The sequence below is a fragment of the Staurois parvus genome, unplaced genomic scaffold (assembly GCF_062004578.1).
Source record: "Staurois parvus isolate SC_StPar_1 unplaced genomic scaffold, SC_StPar_1.0 ptg001328l, whole genome shotgun sequence".
In the NCBI taxonomy this organism is placed as follows: Eukaryota; Metazoa; Chordata; class Amphibia; order Anura; family Ranidae; genus Staurois; species Staurois parvus.
The window spans coordinates 3,176,662-3,201,821 of NW_028319124.1; the positions used below are offsets into that span (position 1 = coordinate 3,176,662).

At 41.6% G+C, this 25,160-nt stretch overlaps 1 protein-coding gene across 4 annotated transcripts in view; it reads left to right on the forward strand.

The window, feature by feature from the left end:
• The window catches only part of AKAP8L (A-kinase anchoring protein 8 like), a 43,298-nt gene extending 18,386 nt beyond the window's left edge, over positions 1-24,912 (forward strand). For all 4 annotated transcript variants that reach the window (XM_089661268.1, XM_089661267.1, XM_089661270.1 and 1 more), the window contains 10 exons: positions 886-1,195; positions 3,874-3,973; positions 5,077-5,114; positions 11,337-11,388; positions 12,846-12,918; positions 12,998-13,139; positions 17,741-17,846; positions 19,813-19,943; positions 23,316-23,411; positions 24,030-24,912. In XM_089661268.1, the coding sequence (XP_089517394.1) occupies positions 886-1,195; positions 3,874-3,973; positions 5,077-5,114; positions 11,337-11,388; positions 12,846-12,918; positions 12,998-13,139; positions 17,741-17,846; positions 19,813-19,943; positions 23,316-23,411; positions 24,030-24,311 (1,330 nt within the window). In that variant the 3' untranslated portion in view covers positions 24,312-24,912. The remainder of the gene's footprint in view (positions 1-885; positions 1,196-3,873; positions 3,974-5,076; positions 5,115-11,336; positions 11,389-12,845; positions 12,919-12,997; positions 13,140-17,740; positions 17,847-19,812; positions 19,944-23,315; positions 23,412-24,029) is intronic.
• Positions 24,913-25,160: the final 248 nt, after the last annotated feature.

The window sequence follows — 25,160 nt, forward strand, 5'->3', positions numbered from 1 at the left end:
ACACCTGGCATATTATGAACATTCAGCTCTCATACATCACGGAAGGTCAGGGTCTGTGCTGTAGGTGTTGACTTTACCAGCAAGAACTCTGCCCTCCTGTCCGCTTCCCTGAATAGAAACCCAGCTTTCCTTTTTGTCCAATGTAGATTCAGTGCTGGCCCTATATAGACCAGGTAGGGTAAAGGAGGACTTCTGGTTACCAGAGGCAAGGGGTTACACATAATTACTTCCAGGACATATCAAAGCTATTGTGGCCTTGCACTTTTGTAAGATCATTGCTGCAGTTCTTCAAACTGCACACAAAACCATTAGTTAACTTTTAGGTGAAAGTTGATTAGAGAACCTTTTGTATGTCAAGTTTTGCCAGCTGCTAAAACCACCATGTGAAGATCACTGAATATTTGTCCTTGCAATCTCATCTACTTGCTGCAAACATTTAGGATGTACCCTCTTCTTCAAGGTCCAAGCAGGACACTTAAAGAAGGGGAAACAACCCCAAAAGCGTGTCCTGAAAATTTGGATGTTATTGAAATAAAAAAGTATCTTAGACTGTACTAAAGTGTTTTTGTTACATGTGCACTAATACGGCTACAATCACTTCAAGTATCTACTTGCTGCAAATATTCTGTGTTAGTCCCACTGATTGCACTGGTGACCTTTTGATACACAGGCTGAAACAGCAATGGTAGTAGTGAGACAAGGAAATTATCAGGGTAACTTTATTATAGGGGGTTTTAGCAGCAAGGTTCTGTACTTTTAATATCATTTTCTTTAGTCACTATGCACCCAAAAATAGGACTTCCAATAAAATATATCTTTCTACTTTTTTTTGGCTATCTTGGCTAATATCCAAAATGTTTTTTTCATGTAATCTCTGTTGAACAGCTATGGTCCCTACAGTCGAATGGATCGAGGTAGCTATGGGTTCTCTGAGCCAGAGAGAGCATATGGAAATCGGAGAACTCAGCACCCTTCCCACCTTTCTCAGATGGGGTGGAGGGGGGATACAAGACGAGAACTCAGAGGTAATTTCAGATCTCCTCCAGCCATTAGAGGATCTGGCCGTCCAACGCCACTTCTGAACCAAGGAACATTCCGAGAGCTAGCTGGTTTCCAGGGACTAAGGGCATTTACTGGCAACTCTTACTTCGGTGGAGGATTCAAGCAGAAGTCCAGAAAACTTTGGAAGGAAAAAGTGCGTACAGTAGCTAATCATTCACTTTAAGAGCAAACTTACTGTTTATCATGGAGCAGAGGCTGTTTGTATGACTTCCCCTTTCAATACATTGCAAGCTGATCAGTCACTAATAATTTAACTATGAAACAGTAAAATTATCCTTTTTTAGTGAAAGAACAGGTCTTGTCCATTGCAACCAATAAACATTATGAAAATCTAAATGAATACTATAGGCAACAATTGCCATTCATCCTTCAGAAATACATCATTAAAAAAAAAAAGAAAAAAAGTCAAATCTTGTTCAAAAGGTAGTCTTTTATCTATCCCGTTATTTACATTGAAATAGCTATTTGCATAAGTGAGAGTTATTAAAATTGACCCCTAAGGCATCTTGATGAAAAGCTAGAGGCTTTTTACGAGGGGCGTTCAAGTCAAACCAGGACTTTTAGTTTTACAGGTATAAACGGCTTCTAGCGTGGTGTTACTACACGCATTAGCAAGTGGTAAGTGTGTCCTGTAGCAAACTAGCTCATCAGAGTTGGAGCGGAGTTCTCCTTTTCCATTTTTTCTCTTTTTATTCGAGATATTTTCTATTTCTCAGCCCTCATTCCCTACCTCCCTCCCTTCCTGAGAGGCAAACTTTATCTCCTGCCAGATGGTGTGGGTCAACCAGGTTAAGATATCCCTGGTTTGGTGCCAGTTGTCTGGGGAAACATGTAAACTTTCTCCCCCATCGTAATCAAGATAAGATAGCTTCTCTCCCGGACTTGAAAGAGAATTGAACATTTCTCAGGTCAACTGTATGTTTCATATCGTGGGGTATGAAGCTGTAGTTTAATTCAGAGTTTCCCACTGACCATTCCCAAAACGTATAGTCAGAGCCCACCTCCCTTTGAGAGGGATTTTTAAGAAGAGACAAGCAAGTTTAAGTTTTACACAGATCTCCCAGCTAACATCGAAGGAGGGGATAAAGAATCGTCCTCCGCAACTTGGATCTGCAAACCCAGGCATATGGGCAAGTAACCCTGTAATTTCCTCCCTATTATCTCTGCTGTATCTTTATATACATATATATATATTTGTGACATCTTTGTAAATATTTTATTGCACCTGTTTGACTCTTTTAGTAATAAATCTTTCTTTCTGAAAGTGTTAAACTGTTTTTAAGCGCTTACCTGCAATTCACGAATTCCTGCCTTTTGAAGAGACGCTACTGTGTTTGTTTACTCCCTGCCCAATTGACCATATTGGACAGGTGACTTTTCAATCATTATTGTGTATTTCTGACAGTCCGTCTTCTCTGTACACTTCAAGACGGTGGTGGCAGTAGAAGGGTTAGTTGCGTAATTGACCCGACCCAGTAACAAGCGCATTCAGGCTGCAGGCACCGATTGTAGCCCATTAGCTGGACAATCGCTGTGCAAGGTGCAGCTGGGTGGGGCCTTGTTACACGCGTCACACCGCGGTTTTAGATCGGCCGGTCCTTCGGTCACGAGTTTGGTGAGAAGGTCTGGGGTCTGACGCCGTGGGCGTGACGTATTACTGTTAGTCGCGGTCGTGCGATTGTCGCATGTTGGTGGCGGCGACCGTGGATCCGTGACATGTCCTGTTACTGTTCCAGAGACCGTAAATCAAGATGGCAGACAGCAGTGTTAATGCGTGTATGGACCAGCATGTGGTGATGAAGTTTCTTATGAACGAGGGCTTAAAACCTGTGGTTATCTATAGAAGACTTCAAGCACAACACAGTGATGAGACACTCAGAGGCAGTAAGACATTTGAATGGTAAACGTGTCAAAGATGGCCATATGTCCATCAGTGACGATCCCAACCATGGGGGTCCCCAGTCCACAGCAGTCATGCCTGTGAACATTGAGCGCGTGGAACGCCTGATCCTTGATACTCGATGCCTAACCAGTCATGAAATTTTACAAGAGACAGATCTTTGTAGAAACGGTGAACACAATTATGACGCAGTAAAGCAGGCTGTCCTAGAATGGTTCAGGTGTATTGGCAAATCTTTCTGTGCTGAAGCTTTCCAGGCATTTATTAAACGCTGGGATAAGTGTATAAATGTAGCAGGGGAGTATGTCAAAAATAAATGCAGTTTTCACTCCTTGAAATGTATTATTTTATATTATAAACTCAGAAGTCCCAGTTTTACTTGAACGCCCCTCGTAGATGCTTGCCTTCCTGAATCCTGAGGTCTGAAAGGGCAGTTACCCCAAAGATAATCTGCCTGTGATTAATGGCAAAGTCCCTTAGATATGACTGGATTGTCCTTTCAGCCTGTATTAAAATCATCTTCAGTCATTATCCATGCATGTAGATCTATTTGGATGGACTCTCTAAATTTCTTACATGTAAATCTGTCACATGTTTAGCACAGCTGGGTCTCCCATCTGGTGCTAGAGGGTGCCATTACCTAGCTTTTTGGAAGGGCTGTCTCTTTCAGAACGGGCATCTAGCTGTGCTCAGGTGTGCCTTGCCACTGAACAAGTTGCTCTTTAGGGGTGGCAACCATCGATGCTGGATGGAAGCATCAGTTGTGTGAGATGGCAGCTGAGTTCTTGTGTTTGAAAAAGTAAATGGAAAAAGCAGGCAATTGGGAGGGAGCCATTAGAATTCTGCACACTCAGGCATGGAACTTAGTGTTGGTATGTCGATATGAGAAATGTTGTATTCTCTACTTTCAGAAGAGGCTGGGAGCAGAAGGAGGAGGACCAGTAGAGAAGAAGATTAAGACGAGCAATGAGGGTGATGGGGCAAAAAGTGAAGAGTCTGAATCAGAAGGAGGTGAGATGCTGATGTGTGCAGACATGCTGTGAAATATTTTGTGGAGAGATTGGGTTGGATATGTAAGTGCTCCCATTGTCCTGCCATTGTCCATCTGCTGGAAGTATATGGCAGTATAGCTGAGGCAGACCTAGATCTCCAATTAAGTTCAGTCCGATTTGGGTGGACTCAGTTTGGCCACCCACGACCATGAAATTCCTCACTCAGCAGTGTACAGGGTAGAGGCTTGAACTGGTTTATCTGAAGCTGTTACCAGCTAAAAGTAATTGTTAGCCACAGCTAGACCCATAAGCCAATCGTTGACCGGAAACAATAATGGTGACTACCAATTACAATTCCCTTCAAAATAATATCTGTCGCAGTCATGAGGTTACCCACAACATACCCAACTCAATGAAATTCCGTGTAAGTCCCTACTGGGAGTCAGCTTTGGGCATGCATTCGTGTAAGGATATATTCAAGCAGGTTTGTATTCCTGCCAGGCCAGTGACTAACGAGACATCTGTCCATTGTCTATACTGCTGCAACCTTCCAATTTTTCTTAAATGATTAATCAATGTTCCTGGGCAATGCACATGCATTTAGCACCTTCCTTTCACAGAAAACTTGATGATAACATTTGATTGTGGCATTCAAAGTGCTTGTTTGAGTACCCCAAGGTATCGATAGTTCGATGGTCTAGTCCTCTTAGATTCAGAACTCCACTACTTTATCAATGTATGGGGGCAGGAAACACGTTAATTAGGATTTTGGAAATATAGGTGATCAATGAAAAGGCAAAGGCATTCTTTGACTACTTCTGATTGATGAAGTGGGTTTTCTTCAGAGCTAAACGAAGCTCAACATCATCCAAGCTCATTTTTTTTATAGCATCAGTATAATTGACATCACTGACCTAGGCAGGCAAACCTTTCTACAGACGTCTTTTCAGTTTTTGAGTAACAGCAGTGTCTAGTGTGGGGATAAACTGCTGATTGTCAAATCCATCTTTCCTATCATTTTATACATTGGCATTTGATGGTACCCAGGCCAGAAGCAGCCAGCTTCCTACTTTGCATACACCTTTGCTGAATTTGTAGTAATTTGAAAATCTGTGCTTTCAGATGGAGAACAAGAAGGAGCAGGAACCAGCACACAGACAGTAAGTCCCATAGTTGTAATAAAATTGCGATGATTAAACAAATAACATGGGCACTACTGCATAATATCAATATTATTAATCCATAACCACTTCTCACATTCGATAGGGGAAGGTCAGTATTGAAACCCATCCCAAACTGTAGGTGAAAAATTGTACATTGTAAAAAGAGTTCTCCACTTCCAGGCCATTTCTGGCACTTTTTGTTCACAATCAGTATTTCTTGCTAGAAATTTACTTAGAACCCCCAAACATTATATAGTATATTTAAAGCAGAGGCCCTAGAGAATAAATTGGGTTTTTCTAATTTTTATGTTGCATGCTATTTGCGCAGCGATTTTTCAAACGCAATATTTTGGGAAAAAACACTTTTTTTTATGCTAAAAAACATAACCCAATTATTTGTAAAATATAAAAGATGTTACGCTGAGTAAATAGATACCAAACATGTCACGCTTTAAAATTGCGCCCGCCCGTGCAACAGCAACAAACGACGTAAATTTACTATCCATATGTGAACTTTACAGGTTACCACTTTGAATTTACAGAGGAGGTCTGGTGCTAGATTTACTGCCAATGATCTGATGTTTGTGGCAATACCTCGTGTGGGACGATCGCTTGTGTGCATGCAAGACTATTGCCTTTGCGTGCAAGCACAGGGGAACAGGGATACTTAAATTATTATTTTCTTATTTTTATTTTTTTGTTTACACAGTTGCTTTACATTTTTTTAATCAGTTTTATTACTGTCACAAGGAATGTAAACATCCCTTGTGACTAAGATCGCTGTTTAGTTACGGGTCATCGCATTCTAGTTTACTATACTAGTCAAACAAAGCTGATCCGGTCCTTGTCTGGCTCTGTGACCGCCATCTGGTCGATCGGAACCCCTGCTGGGATGAGAGCTTTTGTTAAAGCCCTGGAAGGGAAGAGACGCCCCGTCTTGCTGCTTGTAATAGTAATCAAGTGACTAATTAGCTTGCTATACTCTTGCTATTAGAAGAGAAATGAATATCGGCTCTAAAAAAACAGTACAAGGATGGTGCCGGCAGCTGCAGGCATCATCCCAGTATAACGACTCCAATTCCAGCAACATACGGATATGTTGCCGAAGCTGAAGTGATTGTACATGGATAGCCTTGTTATTGCTAAAAAATTACATTAATATGACAGAAACAATCCTAAACGTCATATAAGTCATATAGGACGATTAACCCAAAACCATGAAATAAAACCATACACTATAGAAGATGTGTATGTATGTGTGTATATGTATATATGTGTGTGTGTGTGTGTATATATGTGTATATATGTATATATGTGTATATATATATATATATATATATATATATATATATATATATATATATATATATATATATACACATAAATACAGTTGTGTTCAAAATAATAGCTGTCAGACATCACTAACCTGATCATTCACTGTTTTTGGTGGAAATGATATTTCTACATGGCAAATAATTTACTAGCAGTTGTAGTAGAGTAATAGAAATCCAACAGACCCAACAGTCATGACATGCATGCTGCTGATTCTGTGTAATTGAATCACTAATCGAAAGGGGCATGTTCAAAATAATAGCAGTGTGGAGTTCTATTAGTGAATTCATTCATTCTTTGAAAAACAGGTGGCAATTATTGCCCTTATTTAAGGAAGGAAGGCAGCAAATGTTGTACATGCTGATTACAGTGCATTTCTCTCTGAAATTTTGAGGAAAATGGGTCGTTCCAGACATTGTTCAGAAGAACAGTGTACCTTGATTAAAAAGTTGATTGGAGAGGGGCAAACATATAAAGAAGTGCAGAAAATGATAGGCTGCTCAGCTAAAATGATTGCAAATGCTTTAAAATGGCAACCAAAACCTGAAAGACGTGGAAGAAAGCGAAAAACTACCATTCGAATGGATAGAAGAATAGCCAAAATGGCAAGGACTCAGCCAACAATCAGCTCCAGGAAGATCAAAGAAGGTCTAAAGTTACCTGTGAGGACTGTTACAATTAGAAGACGCCTATGTGAAGCCAAGCTATCTGCAAGAAGCCCCCGCAAAGTCCCACTGTTGAAAAAAAGACGTGCTGAAGAGGTTACAATTTGCCAAAGAGCACATTGACTGGCCTAAAGAGAAATGGAGCAACATTTTGTGGACTGATGAAAGTAAGATTGTTCTTTTTGGGTCTAGTGGCCGGAGACAGTTTGTCAGACGACCCCCAAACACTGAATTCAAGCCACAGTACACTGTAAAGACAGTGAAGCATGGTGGTGCAAGCATCATGATATGGGGATGTTTCTCATACTACGGTGCTGGGCCTATTTATCACATACCAGGGATCATGGATCAGTATGAATACATCAGAATACTTGAAGAGGTCATGCTGCCTTATGCTGAAGAGGAAATGCCCTTGAAATGGGAGTTCCAACAAGACAACGACCCCAAACACACCAGTAAACGTGCAACATCTTGGTTCCAGACCAACAAGATTGACGTTATGGAGTGGCCAGCCCAATCCCCGGATCTTAATCCAGTAGAAAACTTGTGGGGTGACATAAAAATGCAGTTTCTGAGGCAAAACCAAGAAATAGAGAAGAACTGTGGAATGTAGTCCAATCATCCTGGGCTGGAATACCTGATCACAGGGGCCAGAAGTTGGGTGACTCCATGCAACACAGATGTACAGCAGTTCTCAGAAACAGTGCGACTACAACTAAATATTCATTAAGTGATTCAAAGGAAAGCAAAATCTTCAAACATTTTTCAGTTTATATAGTGAATGTTTTGAGTTTATAAAGAAGAATACAAACACTGCTATTTTTTTGAAGTCTAATATTCACTTTTCTTCAATTGTTTTAGAGGAACAACACAAATTTGATATATTTTTCTTCATGTTATGATTTCGAATAGAGCGTGTAGTGTTCCCAATGCATTTGTGTGTATGTATGTATATATATGTGTGTGTGTGTGTGTATATGTGTGTGTGTGTGTATAGATAGATAGATAGATAGATAGATAGATACATTCACATAATCAAAAACCGAACACATCAGAACTATCCGACAAGCTTAGCAGATATTACTGATCCAGCGGGAATTTGAAGAACGGCTGGTCTCTGTCGGGCTTATCCCTATGTGCCTGACCTCCCAGTGTCTGTCCCTCATGTGTCTGTAGGTAAGTAAAAAGTAGAAGTCCATCAAAGTAATTAGAAAATCAGCAGCACCTTATAACCTCCTGATATCGCAGACCTGATAAATACATGGCCACATTTTGGTGAAGATTAACTTCACATATGGAACTCTCACCTTGTACTGTATGAGTTCCATCAGCAGTACTTTAATCAGAATCCCTGACTGAGCAGATCTTAAGTAGTGGACCAGCACAGTGCCTCAGATAGTTGTGACTGAATCCAGTTATGGTCTGTGGTCAGCCACTAATAGTGAGCAAGCCTTTCCAGTGAGCCAGCCATGACATTGGAGCCGAAACTGAAAAGGTATCGTATGTCAATTTTAATTAACAGTGAGGACTTTATACTAAGTAAGACTATATGGAATCTCTATTTTGAAACTATAGATAATATAATTTTCTACACATATTGTAAGACAATGCAGGAGTGTGTACACTGTTGGCATGGCTCACTCCCTGGCTTTAAATATTTTGTGGCATGGTTATAATGGCATAAAAGTCCCAAATTTCATCACCAATCTTGTCTCCAAATATCACCCAAACCGTACTCTCCACTCCTCCCACGACTGCCTGCTCTCTTGTCTCCTCCCATGCTCATTTCCGGGACTTCTCCAGAGCCTCCCCCCATCCTCTGGAACTCTCTACCCCAATCTATCCAACTATTACCTACTCTGCCCACTTTTAGGCAATCTCTGAAAACCTATCTCTTCAGGGAAGCCAATCCTGGCCTCAGCTAATAACCAAATCTTCTATTCCTCCTATCAGTTTATCACCCACAGTTATTTCCTTTTGTATCACCAGCCCCTCCCTCTTAGATTGTAAGCTCCAAGGAGCAGGGCCCTCCTCACCCTCTTATATTGAACTGTATTCTTGCTGTATTGTCTCCCTTTATATTGTAAAGCACTGAGCAAACTTGGCGCTATATAAATCCTGTATAATAATAATAGAAGTAATAAACATGCTTCCTGTTAAACAAACCATATACTGACAGAATATGATGGCTGCCTGGCTGTCATGCTGATTCAATAAATTCAGCACTTTGAGGCACTGATCCAGGACATATTAAGGAGTTCTCTTCTTAGTCTGGCTTTCTAACCTGCATACCCTTTCTGGATCAGTGAAAGTACTGAAGCTGGAGACAGTCGGGTAAATAGCAGTCCCCTTATTTCTCACAGTATAGGTTTTCTTAATTGTTCTGCTCTAAGCATTAGGCTGGTGCCAGCAAACATCCAAGGCGTTATACTGGTTCACTGCATCAGATCCGCCTATCCTGAGATTGTCAGTAAACACTGCATACCAAGATCACTGTATAGTGATTCACATCAGCATTACAAATTGAGTGTTCCCAGTGGTCATATACAACATATTGTACATTTATGCTACACCCTGAAGTGCTTTCTTTTGTTCATCGAATCTTGGTAGAAAAAATTATTGCATAGGGAAGAATCTCAAAGTTCTTTTGTGCGTGCACAGAGCTCTACATGTTCGTGTTTTTCATACATAATCATCCTGCTCTGCCAGGCGACTTTTATATCTAGCAGGAAAAAAAGGTGACAGCAATATACATTCAGCTGCTCTTGAACTCTTCTGAAGCTGCTAATTTGCAGACTGTCAACCTGATCCGATGATTTTTAGGTATTTTACGATCACTAAATATGCAGACCAAGAACTCTGATTAAAGTGGAACTATAGGCACAACCTTTTTTTCTTTTCATTTTCTATAGAGCAATCCGAGTCCTATTGGGGAGATTTATTTTCACTTCCTGTGCCATAGGCAAAACAGGAAGTGAGAAAACCTCTGCAAGTTAAGGGAATTCCTTGGGGACGCCCAGGTCACCAGAACTAGTGTCCCAATTGAAAGATTTCCCCTCTATTACTTTTCTGAGGACAGCGCAAAATTTGGTTTTTTGTTTCTTTCACTTTCAATAATAATGGTAAACAGGACAAAGAGAGAGGGTGAATATCCCTAACGGGCATAGAGAGATACAGGGCAGTAAAAACAGATGTTCTAATCCCTCTCAACTCTGTCCAAAACAAAAAAAAAAAGTTTTGTCTGTAGTTATACTTTTGATTGCATGCTGGTTTCAAGTTATTGACTAGGAGTATCCCCAGCAAGGTTTCTAGTTTTTTTTTCATACAGCAATCAATAGTTGTACTGAGAAATACAGGCTACATGTTTATATACACACGTGCACACATGTATGTGATTAACTTGAAAATTGACAAAGCCTTTTGAAAGGCCATCTGAACTCCCACTAATGCTCCTCGTTGCTTCATTGGCAAAATACCTGATCCATCCTAGTATGGAGGAGAATATGACCAGCAAACTACATGCGATGCTCAGGCCTGAGTGGACAATCACTAGTCCTGAACATTGTTGTGTGGAGATGGGTGACATCACCATCCCTGTGTAAACGCTGACCATATCCGGCACTGAGCTTACACAGGGTTAGGACTTGCTTTGCTTTACTACTACTAATACTTCTACTGCTAATACTACTACTACTACTTGTGCATCAGGGGAATCCAAAGAAGGCAAGTATAAGTGGGTAAGGCGGTGGGCCTTTTAAGAAACTCTCACTCTGTCCTAAACAATATCCTCTATTAATACGTTCTAAATGGTGTCTAATTTTATAATCATATGTGCACTGGATAGCCACGTTTGATCCTTAGCAATGCCACATATTGATTGTGCTTTACTGATCCTTTTATCAATGCAGTCTCCTCCTATCAGTCTCCTTAAACTGAGAATAATAGACTCTCTGCCTTTCATTTATTTTTTTTTTCTTTTAATCTTGATGGTGGTTTAACAAGGATACCGAATAGCATGTCTGACATTTAAGTAGCTAATACAGGCAGAATCTACACATCTCCGTGTGATTTGGTAATGAAAATGAGAGAGAAGGCAATTGTGAACGCTGCAGTAAAATTACTTTTAAGTAACATTTTAGAAGTAACTTTAAGTGTGTACTCGCTGAAAATACACCATAATTTCCCTATATAATACAGTGTCGTTGCACATTTTCTCTTTCAGGAAGCTGAGGACAAACAAGAAGAGGCAGAAGAGACAGACAAGGGTGATAAGAGTATGCAAATTACATTTCTATTTACATAAACAAGTCACTTTATATCTTTATAGCAGCCGCTGCATTACGTCCTCTGTAATTACCAGTTCTGCTGCATCGAAAGTTGTCAAGCGGATATAAAGAACAATATTTGGGGAAGTGTAGATGATATCTGACCCAGCCTGCTCATTGTTTCTTTTTATACATGTCACCGTCTGCATCATGAGCTCCTGGCTGCAAATTGTGACATGCAGTTCTGAGTGCCTATAATAATTGGATAGCAGGCAGGGTTCCAGCAGAACGTGTTGATCTGACAACCCTGAACCAGTGTGATAGGAGAGCCATAAACATGAGCCCTTATGTAGCTAGAGTCCTTTAGTTGACATGAAGATCTTACTCAAACATGAGAACTCTCCCTACCCCTAGATTACACCACCAATGCCCATCACCAAGCATGGAGTGCTGTGGCATGGAGTGCTTTACATTCTCCTTCCTAACCAGAAGTACCAGATATTTCTCTTTGCTGTCAGTTCCTGAACAGTTCCTGCAGTTGGGAAAAATAGGAAGGTGACAATGTGTTGCTGGGGAAAGGAATGTTAACATGAACATAGTGCTTTGTATCCGTTCTGGGGGAAAAAGTGCTTAGGCAAAGTCTTCTTCCTCTGCTTGAAAGGCTAAGTTCACCTTTTCAAGATGCAATCAATGAGCCCCAGTGTGTAAATAAAAAAGAAATTACTGTTCAGGTTTGAAAGATGTTAATGATTGTAATTGCAATACCCGTAGGCCATTTGCACCTTTAAAGGTGAAGTGTAGCGTAAGCTTATAGTGCCTTCCCTTGGTCTCCCCTTTCCCCCCTAACATGCGATTAAAAATTTAAAATGCAATCATTTTTGATTTATCAATGAATCCCTCTTTTGAGACCCAGTGATCTCATTACTGAGTGTCTCTGCTACTGTTTGCTCATGTTTGGTGGAAATGGCTGGCAGGCTCCTGTAAACGTCAGAGCACTCTGCCAAAGATCTTTTTCAAAAGCGTCAAATGAAAGAACACATCTCCAGTATCCCTTTAGACTTGCCTGCTTCTGTCTGCTGTCCACTGGATAGTGCAGACCATAACTGTGCGGTTTACTGATTGTTTGTTTGTTTTTGGTCATGCCCATCTAAATAGATGCCAGGGATGTGTTCTTTCACATAAAGCTCTGAAACAACATGATTGATGGTAGAGAGTCCATAGCTGTGAGAGGGGAGCCAACAGGAGAGAAATGATTGATGAATGACTGAAGTTGTAAAGACAGGAAATTAAGGTGTGCTCAAGATAGCTATTGCAACAGGGTGCTATATTGTGAAATCAAATTTGCAAGGATTTGAAACTAATCATTTTCAATAGAGGGCTTGCTACAAGTGTGGGGGAAAAAAGGTAAGACTGGAGTTCAGTTTTAAGTTTGAGTTGTGGCTCAGGTACCTGTTGTTCTTCTACAGAACAGAAACCACCACCAACCAAGCAACAGCAGGAGATCCAGAGCAGACGTCTGCGGGACAGGATGGTGGAGAGGTAGGTGACTGAATACCTAAGGGAAACAGAGAGGCCTTTTAAACCAGTAAATATAATCAAAGTAATGTCTCTGTTACAGGATCCAATTTGTGTGTTCTTTGTGCAAGTTCCGCACCTTCTACAGTGAGGAGATGACCAGCCATCTGCAAAGTGAATTCCATAAAGAGCATTTCCGCTATGTAGGGGGGAAACTTCCCAAACAGTCAGCTGACTTCCTGCAGGTACGAATGACCTTCCAGCATGTTTCTACCATTCAGTTATCTCATCAGATTAAACATGCTGACATATCTAAAATGATCTTTGCCCAATTCAACCCAATTGTTGGATCAGGACATAATTTGTATGTGAGTTAGCTCTGTTTTCACCAATTGTCCTCTAGCTGGCCTCTGTAGTTTCCCCATGAGATAAATTAAAAGAGCATTATGGCCAAAGCTTTTTTGGCCATACCAGTATTCTGGGTCACAGAAGTGCACTTACTGCATTTCTACATACTTGTGACCCAAATTCAGCCAACAGCTTATTAAAGCCTGCAATCAGCTGACATCAATTATCCAGGTTCTGCAGGGATCCTGACTTTAATGTCAGGATCCACCCATATGCTTAACTGAGAGCCTGAGCCCGACGCTCTTGCCCCTCTGCAGCCAAGTGCTCCAGTGAGAGCTGGAGGGGCAGAGCAGAGAGCTGTTGGCTTATAGTCACTGCTTTCTGCAACAGTGAAGACAGAGAACTAAGCGATCATGTGATCACTCAGTTCTCAGTCTTACTGCTGGCAGGGGACAGCTGCAGCATCTGATCGATGCTGCAGCCATAAAGGTAAGTATGTAAGTGTGTGGTTTGGTTTGTTTTGTTTTTTAATTTCCCGCATTTCTCCTTTTAAGGGATGTGCTTCTGCTGCACCTCCTACAGAATATTCTTTGTTAGTCCAATCCTGCTTGCATGTCTTCCACAAACTGATGCCATTTACATTTAGACGAAATATCATCAGATCTATATTTCATATTGGGTGAATACACTATAACAATTAAATGTATTTTGTACCTTTCTCAGAGAACATAGTATTCCCCCTGACAATGCCTTCGTTTTCAGAAGGACAGAGCATCATGCAGGGTTGGCATCTAATTTCTCAACTGATATGCTGGCTCAGAGATGAGACGATCCTGTAAATCCTGGTGCCTGTGCAGCTCCTGGCTGTGGTTACATATCAACCCCTGAGGCAGCCTCACACCTTGTGGTACATTGTTGCAGTCTGATTACTGGGGAAGAGACTGAGACAAAGCTTCATCCTGCCTGCAGCAGACTGATGTCATTTTAGCATAGGCAGTGTTCCTAATCTGGAGCGCAAGGGTGGCTTTTTAGGGTACTGCCTTACAGAAAAAGAATACTGTTGCTGTATTTTGTGCCCTGTTAGGAATGGATTCATGCAGGCTTGTTCACTTTGAAGTGTCCCTTCAGGTCCTCCACAGCATGTACAAGTAACTGTTCATCCTGAGATTCATTCTGTGTGTCTGGGGAGGACAATGGAAGCCTGAGTGGGCATTAGCTTCTTTCCAAATCTCCACCAAGCCTTGCCACTTCTCGCTCGAAATCTAACCATTTAAGGCCCCTTTCAGACAGGGCAGATTCCGTTCTGTTCAGCAGGGGATCAGCTCACAGATCCCGTACCAATTAGAACAGAGCAGGCGGATGATAGGTCCATGTCTCCTAAGTTTTTGTGGACTGGATGCAGAAAGAACCTACTCTGTTCTATGAGTGGCCAGAAGAGCTCCAAGCACAGTTTTCCCAACACACACGATCCTGCAAATGTCTTTTCAGTAGTGTTAGGTGCTGCAGTGACCACGGGCTTGGAACCGCAGACAATCCAAGAACAAGAATGTCACCAGCACACCAAGGAATCCTCAGAAGGGTCCAAAGCTTTATTTAGTAGTCACATAATATATACAGTGGCAATGATTTGGAGCCACGCAGGGCCCCTTTGTCAGAATGTCACCAGCACACCAAGGAATCCTTAAAAGGGTCCAAAGCTTTTAGTGGTCACATAATGTACACAGCAGCAATGTTTCAGAAACACGAAAAGGCCCCTTTCTGAGGCAAGTGACAAAGTGACATCACTTGCCTGACGAACGGGCCCTGCGTGGCTCCGAAATGGTGCTGCTGTATATATTATGTGGCCACTAAGTGTGCTGATGGCATTCTTACGCCTAAACAGAAAAGGACAAATCCCCTTCCGTTTTTTTGTGGACCAGATCAGACCTGGAGGTAGGCTGTTGTTGAAGGACACAAGTCCATTTTCCTGTCCGTAGGAATGCATGGACCTTCCAATCAGGTCCACTTGAAAAACTAACAAGTGGACCTGATTGGATTGCCAAAATGGGCCTAAAGGAAACATATCATGAAGAAACACTGTAAATTCCTTTTGCTATTTCCTTCTGACATTGCTGGTTGATTGGCTGTTTTGCTGATGCTTTGGCTTCAGTGCCTAGCCACTGACCTGAAACAAGTCCAGTGATGAGGAAGTTTGATCTTCCTATGACTTTTATTTGCTGCAGGTTTGTTCTGGGTTTGTGTCTTGGAAACATGGAAGGCAGACACAGCCAGATACATAGCTTTAGTATTTCTCTCTCATTATAGTTTTCCTTAAATTCTGGTTTTGTAACCTGTTCTGGCGTTACACTGGTAACTGTAGGGGTTTATTTCTGGATTGGACAGAAGTAAAGACTGTGTATGGTGCCTGTGCCTAGAATCCAGGTTACTTCCCTAGGCATACAAGCCTATATCTGATGATAAATAACGCTTGGTGTCTGTACGTATCAATATCAATGTACCTATTTTGTTGGGCCTGTAGGGTAACCATGGACATCAGATGGTGGATAGTCATGTGTGCAGGATCAGATCAGACTTTGACGCCATATATTTATGTAAATATACAGTATCTCACAGAAGTGAGTACACCCTCACAATTTTGTAAATCTTTTATTATTTATTATATAATTATTCTTTTCATGTGACAACACTGAAGAAATGACACTTTGCTACAATGTGACATAGTGCGTGTACAGCTTGTATAACATGTAAATTTGCTGTCCCCTCAAAATAGCTCAACACAGCCATTAATGTCTAAACTGATGGCACCCCAAGTGACAATGTCCAAATTGGGCCCAATTAGCCATTTTCCCTCCCCGGTGTCATGTGACTCGTTAGTTTTACAAGGTCTCAGGTGTGAATGGGGAGCAGGTGTGTTAAATTTGGTGTTATCACTCTCATACTGGTCACTGGAAGTTCAACATGGCAAAGAACTCTCTGAGGATCTGAAAAAAAGAATTGTTTCTCTCCATAAAGATGGCCTAGACCCTGAAACTGAGCTGCAGCATGGTGGCCAAGACCATACAGCGGTTTAACAGGACAGGTTCCACTCAGAACAGACCTCGCCATGGTCAACCAAAGAAGTTGAGTGCACGTTCTCAGCATCATATCCAGAGGTTGTCTTTGGGAAATAGATGTATGAGTGCTGCCAGCATTGCTGCAGAGGTTAAAGGGGTGGGGGGGGGGTCAGTCTGTCAGTGCTCAGACCATACGCCGCACACTGCATCAAATTGGTCTGCATGGCTGTCATCCCAGAAGGAAGCCTCTTCTAAAGATGATGCACAAGAAAGCCCACAAACAGTTTGCTGAAGACAAGCAGACTAAGAACATGGATTACTGGAACCATGTCCTGTGGTCTGATGACACCAAGATAAACTGATTTGGTTCAGATGGTGTCAAGCGTGTGTGGCAGCAACCAGGTGAGGAGTACAAAGACAAGTGTGTCTTGCCTACAGTCTAGCATGGTGCTGGGGGTGTCATGGTCTGGGGCTGCATGAGTGCTGCCGGCACTGGGGAGCTACAGTTCATTGAGGGAACCATGAATGCCAACATGTACTGTGACATACTGAAGCAGAGCATGATCCCCTTCCTTTGGAGACTGGGCCGCAGGACCGTATTCCAACATGATAATGACCCCAAACACACCTCCAAGACGACCACTGCCTTGCTAAAGACGCTGAGGGTAAAGGTGATAGACTGGCAAAGCAGACCTAAAGCCTATTGAGCATCTGTGGGCCATGGAAGGTGGAGGAGCGCAAGGTCTCTAACATCCACCAGCTCTGTGATATCGTCATGGAGGAGTGGAAGAGGACTCCAGTTGCAACCTGTTAAGTTCTGGTGAACTCCATGCCCAAGAGCGTTAAGGCAGTGCTGGAAAATAATGGTGGCCACACAAAATATTGACACTTTGGGCCCAATTTGGACATTTTTCACTTGGGGTGTACTCACTTTTTTGCCAGCAGTTTAGACGTGGCTGTGTGTTGAATTATTTTGAGGGGACTGCAAATTTACACTGTCATACAAGCTGTACACTCACTACTTACTTTACATTGTAACAAAGTGTCATTTCTTCAGTGTTGTCACATGAAAAGATAGAATAAAATATTTACAAAAATGTGAGGGGTGGACTCACTTCTGTGAGATGCTGTATATTTTTTAATAGGAATTGTCTGCCACAGACATGACTGAGGATTGTTCTTAAGCCCCAGTTGATCCTGTGCCCCAACAGCCCTCTTTCCAATAGGACTACATTTCTTAATTACCGTTTCAAGAAATAGGTACGTAGTTGCTAGTATTCGGTTTACCATGTAAAACTACAGATCTTTTCTGTGTATCACCCATGTGTATTGGCCCATTGCAATAATGTTTATTGCACTTAACAGCAAAATAGTTAATTAGGTATCAGTGAAGACCAAACAAGAAAATTACATGCATCAGTTTTTCCCTTCATCTTCTTCCCCAGGAATATGTATCACAGAAGGCCAAAAAGACTGAGGAAAGACGTAATGCTGTTGAAGACCTCAGTACAACAATTCAGCAAATTTACCGGGACCAGGACCTTACCCAGTGTAATGACAGGTTTCTTATCTGTTTTATCCATTATTTATGTGCATAGACCTTATGAAAATTATAAGCTGCCATAGGCTTAAGAGGGCAGCCATTTGTGCAAGTATGATATCACCATAAGGCAAGAGTGTTCCAGAGGATCTGCTGACCTCACTGACTTTTTTTCATTGGGAGAGAACTGGAGAGGAGGAGGCTGGCACCTGCTTATCAGGAAGGAACATTACCAGTCAGGACAGAACGGGACATTTAACCTGGCTGGCCAGCAGTGTTGGGGAAAAACCATGGACTGAATTATGTCTGTGGGTATAGTTAAAGCCCAACTCTGGGCATTGTAATACTTTTTTCTTAGAAGCCAAGAGGCAGAGTATATATAAAAAATATATATATATATATATATTCGGCTGCAATTATTATTATTATTATACAGGATTTATATAGCGCCAACAGTTTGCTCAGCACTTTACAATATTACGGGAGACAATACAGCAACAATGCAGTTCAATACAAGAGGGTTAGGAGGGCCCTGCTCCTTGAAGCTTACAATCTAGGAGGGGCTGCTGGTACAAAAGGTAGTAACTGTGGGGGATGGACTGGTAGAAGGAGTAGAAAATTCCACTATTAGCTGATGGCAGGATAGGCTTCCCTGAAGAGCTAGGTTTTCAGAGATTGCCTAAAAGTGAGCAGAGTAGGCGATGGTCTGATAAATTGGGATAGAGAGTTGCAGAGGATGGGGGAAGCTCTGGAGAAGTCCTGGAGACGGGCATGGGAGGAGGAGACAAGGCAGCTAGAGAGCAGGAGGTCGTGCGAGGGGAGGAAAGTATGGTTTGGATGATATTTGGAGACAAGATTGGTGATGTAATTTGGGGCAGAGTTTATTCCAGAGTTGCCCCCACAGTAATTCTAATCTGCCACAAGATGCCCTCAAATTCCTGAGTTGAATGTAATTCTATCCGGAAGACTGAGAACATACTATGATCATCATGGTTCCCCCCCCCCCCAGAGGATGTCACCACAGCACACTTCATTCATATTGTAAAACTAACAGTTTGTCAGCACTGCTTTATGGATCAGCAGAAGACCACCTTGTCCCTGAGAAGAGGCATAGAGGAAAGAGACCCAATAGGACACATAACTGGCCTGAAGACATCTGAACAAAGGCAACTATAAAAGACATGATGTATAACAAACCGCATGCAGGACTAAGCCCAGAGTTGAACTTTAACACACTGGTTGGATCTAAAGGGTTGTTAACCAAACCTGCATTATCCAAACCATGACTGCTTTCCATTCTGTCTGCCTGAAAAACGTGAATGGTGACCGGATCAAGGTTTACTTTTATAATAAACTTCAAGATTTGCATATAAATTTAGCTGCCTGTATCTCTGGATCTACTGATTTGTTTACTGGCATGCAGATTTCCCCAAACGTTCTGCTTATTAATCATTGTGTGTTTGGTTTGTTATTTACCTTGGCTATATTACAGGTTTTTCATTAAAAACTACTGTAAAGTACAAAAAATTAAAGTTATATGATGTCAACTATTCCATGACCTGTGTTGTCTGGCTTCAGTACCTGAAACAGCTATGCAACAAATGCCTCATATTCAGACCTTAGTAAAGCTTCATTCCGGGTTCCATATCCTCAGCCGCTTGAATGACTGGTTTGTGGTGACGTCATTTCCACACATGCACATGGAATTCATATCACCGCAGCACACTGAGTGGGCTGTAAACTTGGTCTGAGCTGCACATGCGTGGCTCAAGTCATATTTACCACTGACAGGTAGGGGGAACATTTTTCACAGAAAAGATCTCTGAGGTCTCTTCTGTTACAAAAACCCTGCCTATCAGTGGTTTTTATTATTTTGACTTTACTACCACTTTAAATTTGTTATGCTTCAGGATGTTGATCTGTTGCTATAGAAGGACCTAGTCAATATACAAAGCCATTTTTTTTCATTTTTTGCAGCCTTGGGAATGGAACATTTTGTGAAGAAGGTTGAGGCAGCTCATTGTGCTGCTTGTGACATATTCGTTCCCATGAACTTCTCCGCACTACAGAGACACATCCGAACCTCGCAGCACAATCAGAACCGCAGGGTGAGTAACCTGTGTGGAGCTTCATAGATGGGGAAGACATGACCCTTCATATAATTATAGCTGTTATTACTGGGGATTTGGGTTGTGTGATTTTTGTCAGAGTTTGGATATATTTACAAAGCAGTTTTTAGATCCCGCCTTTCATTTGCAAACAGCTGACATAACATTGCTTAGGAAGTGGCCAGCTTGCAGTGTCCCAATGCTGCTTAGGAAGTGGCCAGCTTGCAGTGTCCCAATGCTGCTTAGGAAGTGGCCAGCTTGCAGGGTCCCAATGCTGTGTTTAGATCATGCCACTCAGTTTTTTCTCAGTGACGGCAGCACCCTGTCCCCCCCACAGCTAAAGTACAAGTAGATGGGCTTTCTATCTGTGTGGACTTTATTCACTGAGAGCCCTCCCAACACGCTGGAAGCTGGTAAATTGCTTAAAGCTCCTTCATTGTGTAATAAGGCAATTGTCCTGTGTGGCAATGCTTAGTGAATACTGGCAACTCATATATTTGTTTGTGGCTAGCTGGTTTCGCGTTGCAGTTCCTAATTTGCGCTTAATGTTATTTTGGCTTCTATGGCATTCACCCTCAGTCTTAGTTAGCATTTCCAAATTAAATGATAATTCTGTAGGTAACTAGGTTATTTCTGAATTGCAGATTTCTTAAAATTGTGAGTTGCTGTTTTGAATTGCCATGGGTTGGATCCTAGGTGACATTCCTGATGCTATGCACACAGACTATTTATGTGGTGCTCCTGGCTGATTCAATGTTCACCAATGGGTGTTAAACAGTTCTGGGGTAGTAAATGTGACCAGAATCCATGTATGCATTCTCTTAACCTAGGGTCAAACCGGTGAATAAAGATTCACTACGTATTGCGAGTTGCCAATTTTGTGGAAATAAATGATTTTCTTTTATTGCTGCACTTGCAGTGGATATAAAAAGTCTACACCCCTGTTAAATTGTCAGGTTTCTGTGATGTAAACAAATGAGACAAAGACTAAAATAATGTGGTTGCATAAGTGTGTACACCCTCTCATGACTGGGGATGTAGCTGTGTTCAGAATTAAGCAATCAAAATCATGTTAAATAGGAGTCAGTACGCACCTGCCATCATCTAAACTGCCTCTGATTAACACCCAAATAAAGTTCAGCTGTTCTAGTAGGTATTTCCTGACATTTTGTTAGTTGCATCCTACAGCAAAATCCATGGTCCTCAGAGAGCTTCCAAAGCATCAGAGGGATCTCATTGTTAAAAGGTATCAGTCAGGAGAAGGGTACAAAAGAATTTCCAAGGCATTAGATATACCATGGAACACAGTGAAGACAGTCAACAAGTGGTCTGGGAGGCTGCCAAGAGGCCTACAGCAAAATTTAAAGGAGCTTCAGGAATATCTGACAAGTACTGGCTGTGTGGTACAGGTGACAACAATATGCCGTGTTCTTCATATGTCTGGACCATGGGGTAGAGTTGCAAGATGGAAGCCTTTTCTTACAAAGAAAAACATCCAAGCCCGGCTAAGTTTTGCAAAAACACATTTGAAATCTTGGAAAAAGTATATGGGAAAATGTGTTATGGTCTGATGAAACCAAGGTTGAACCAACAATGAAACATGGTGGCAGCATCATGCTTTGGGGCTGTTTTTCTTCAGCTGGAACTGGGGCCTTAGTCAAGGTAGAGGGAATTATGAACAGTTCCAAATACCAGTCAATATTGACACAAATCCTTCAGGCTTCTGCTAAAAAGCTGAACATGAGGAAATGTAACTTTTAGCATGACAACGACCCAAAGCATACATCCAAATCAACAAAGGAATGGCTTTACCAGAAGAAAATTAAAGTTTTGGAATGGCCCAGCCAGAGCCCAGACCTGAATCCGGTGGAAAATTTGTGGGGTGATTTGAAGAGGGCTATGCACAGGAGATGCCTCTCAATCTGACAGATTTGGCAATCTGTTTTTGCAGGGAAGAGTGAGCAAATATTGCCAAGTCAAGATGTGCCATGCTGATAGACTCATACCCAAAAAGACTTGAGTGCTGTAATAAAACGAGAAGGGGCTTCAACAAAGTATTAGTTTAAGGGTGTGCACACTTATGCAACTATATTATTTTTTTTTTTACTTCCCTTCACCTAAATGATTTCAGTTTGTTGTTCAACTGGGTTGCGCAGTTTATAGGTTATATTAAAGATGGAAAAAGTTCTGAAATGATTTATCTTTGTCATTTTTTTTACATCACAGAAACCTGACATTTTAACAGGGATGTGTAGACTTTTTATATCCCCTGTAGATGGCATGGCTTCTCTCGCTTTTATTATTAAAGATTTAGCTACTGGCTGACATTTAACATCCCATTTATTTCAATGTTCTGAAATTGAGGTTACGGTAGTAGTAAAATCTCAGTAATAAATTTGAAAAGGTTTGTTCGATGACTTATTGCAAACAAATACCAGCTGATCCTGCTAGTAATTTAGTGAGCTGATATGTTCCTGAGTGTCATCAGCATTGTTCCCAGTTTTCTGGGGAGAGGAGGGAAAGGTGTTCTGTAGTCTTGCGGACTGATACTGCTGCTCCTCCAAACAGTACAGTAAATGAGCATTTACACCTTTGGACAAGAAGTGTACTACTCACAGGATCATCAGGTGAAAATAAAGGCAAAAAAGACTATAAATATAGTAAAAATAATGTAGTCATCACAGCCTAATGGCTGGTTAGCTGCCATATATCCATTTTCTGTTCTTGGGATTAGATACCCATTAATTATTTGATTATATTATTATACAGGATTTATATAGCGCCAACAGTTTGCGCAGCGCTTTACAATTTAAAGGGAGACAGTGCAATTACAATATATTTCAATACAGAAGGAATCGGAGTGCTGTGCTTATGGAGCTCACAATCTAAAGGGAAGGGGAGGTGGTACAAAAGGTTTCGAGGGATAATATGATGGAGGTGGCCGTAGTACAATTTTTAAGTGGAGGTGGGGTAGGCTTCCCTGATTAAATGAGTTTTCAGGGATCGCCTGAAGTCGTACAGGGTAGGAGCTAACTGGACATACTAGGGTAGTGAGTTCCAGAGGATGGGAGAATAATAACCACATGTAGCCCCAGCCTTAGAGGGAAGATAGCTAAAGTATAAGAATAACATAGACAACAAAGCACATTTAGTAAGCTGTCAAGCTGCAGAAGAAACAGGTCTTTGCAGGTCATGCACATGGCAGATCATGCTAGCACTTGCAGTTCTTCCTCAGTTATGGGGCCTTCAGGTTGCATGTGCCTCCCTAGTGAGTTTGGTAAATGTCATAACAAGATCCATTTTGAACCGTTTTTGAAACACCACAAAGGGCTTTAGTCATAAACATTTTCTTATTCCTCCTCTGTGCTTTAGAACATGATGGAGAACTCGAAGAAGACAGCGCTGGTTGTAGCAAGAAGCATACTGAACAACAAGCAGATCAGTCAAAAGCTGGAACGCTATATAAAGGTGATGATGTAACACATACACAGCAGTCCATAGTCCAGGCACACGGGAATAGTGTTGTATGATGTCAGCTGAGTTGTTGCACACGTGCAGCTCAGTTTACATGCTGGAGAGTGTTGTGAGCAGGCAGGTAGGTGTATTTTATTGCAGAAGAGACATTGCATGTCTTGTCTGCGATAAATAGCCAGCCTGCTTGCAAGTGTTCTAAAAATGCCTTCAGTTCTGCCTTAAAGCCCAGCTGAAGTCTCACACCTGTCTCCCTCTACAGCCATGCACTGTTGCATGTTATGAACTGACTTTCACTTAGAAAAACCTTCTTTCTCATTGTTAGAATACGGACCAGGTCTGTTGTGTTATGGAGTGCCCTGGGCAGGGTGGTCATACATGGGTGCCTGTTGGACTGCACGTATTTATTTAGACATGCTATAGAGGCGCTATGGCAGTAAAGTGGACAGGCAATTACTACAATGTCTAGAGACTATTTTTCCTGGGGTGCACTGGCTAGGGTTTCAGAGGGAACCTGAGGTGGTGTGCTGAGATGCCTTTTAGTGACTGACATTTAGCATGTACATTTTATTGCTGAACCCTAATGACAAGTTTACCTTCTGTATTGTTATGCAGGGTCAGAATCCTTTCATAGAAGAGCAGGATGAGGCCACAGGAAGTGGCAGCACTGCTCTGGAGGCCACTGAAGGTCAGGAAATGGTAGATACAACAGATGGTTCCTGTGAAAATCCAGACTTCACAACATGCAGTTCTCCCACGGCCTCTGTACCCGAGACTGCGAGTTCAGAAGATGTCTCTGATAGAAGGATCACAGAGGAAAGTGAAATGTCCGCCAGCGGTGGTCAGGAGGGGGTTACAGATACCGAGGTTATTGGGGATTCCATTCATGAGCAATAAAAGTTCAGGAGAAAAAGAGATCAAATACTGGGGATCTTCCTGGAAGACATGGAGAGCGAGAATCTTTCACTAGATGACTTGTCATAAGAGCTACAATATGACCCATAAAAGGGTGCAATTTTTAAAGAAAACCTTTCATGAGGAAAAATATAGAGGCTTCCAATCTGCACAAAGTAGTTGCCTGATTGTTTGGCTGACTTACTAATGTTCTTTCAATCACTGACTGGCACAAGTACACAGATCAGGGCTTTTGACTGCTGCACACTTGTGCCAGCTCAGAATAGTAGCCAGGAATTTGGCAGCTCCAGAAGGATGTGCACAGTTATGGCCCTCATGTTTGTCTGGAAAGCTTTTCTTTAAAGAAGTCCTGTCTGGGAATGGGAAATAGGCTGCTATTGCTGGCATACTTTCTGAAAATGCCAGTTGTCTGGCTTTAAAACTATAAAAAAAAAAAGTCCAGCAGTAGCAGCCTTTGCCTTATTTTTCTGGCAGGTTTGTTTCAAAGGTGATTTTGAATTTAAATTGTGAATTCTTTTATATGTACAAAGCCCCTTCCATTTAGTAAACTGTCATTTCATCTCAGTAAAGAGCAGAATGTTTATCTTGTTTTGTTTTTTTTACTTTGCTTGACTTGCTGTCTGTCATTCAGGTACAAGGTGTTCACAGATTACCACAGCAGCTGTCTGGCTGCGCTACAATACCAAAATTCAACAGAAAATCAAATCTGTAATTTTAGAATGAGAAAACATAATATAAAGAAAGGTCCCAAGCAGATGAATGGATTTCCATTACAAACTGTATATCCCTTTTATTGAATGTGCTTGTAAACCAGATAAGCATCTTGGAGGA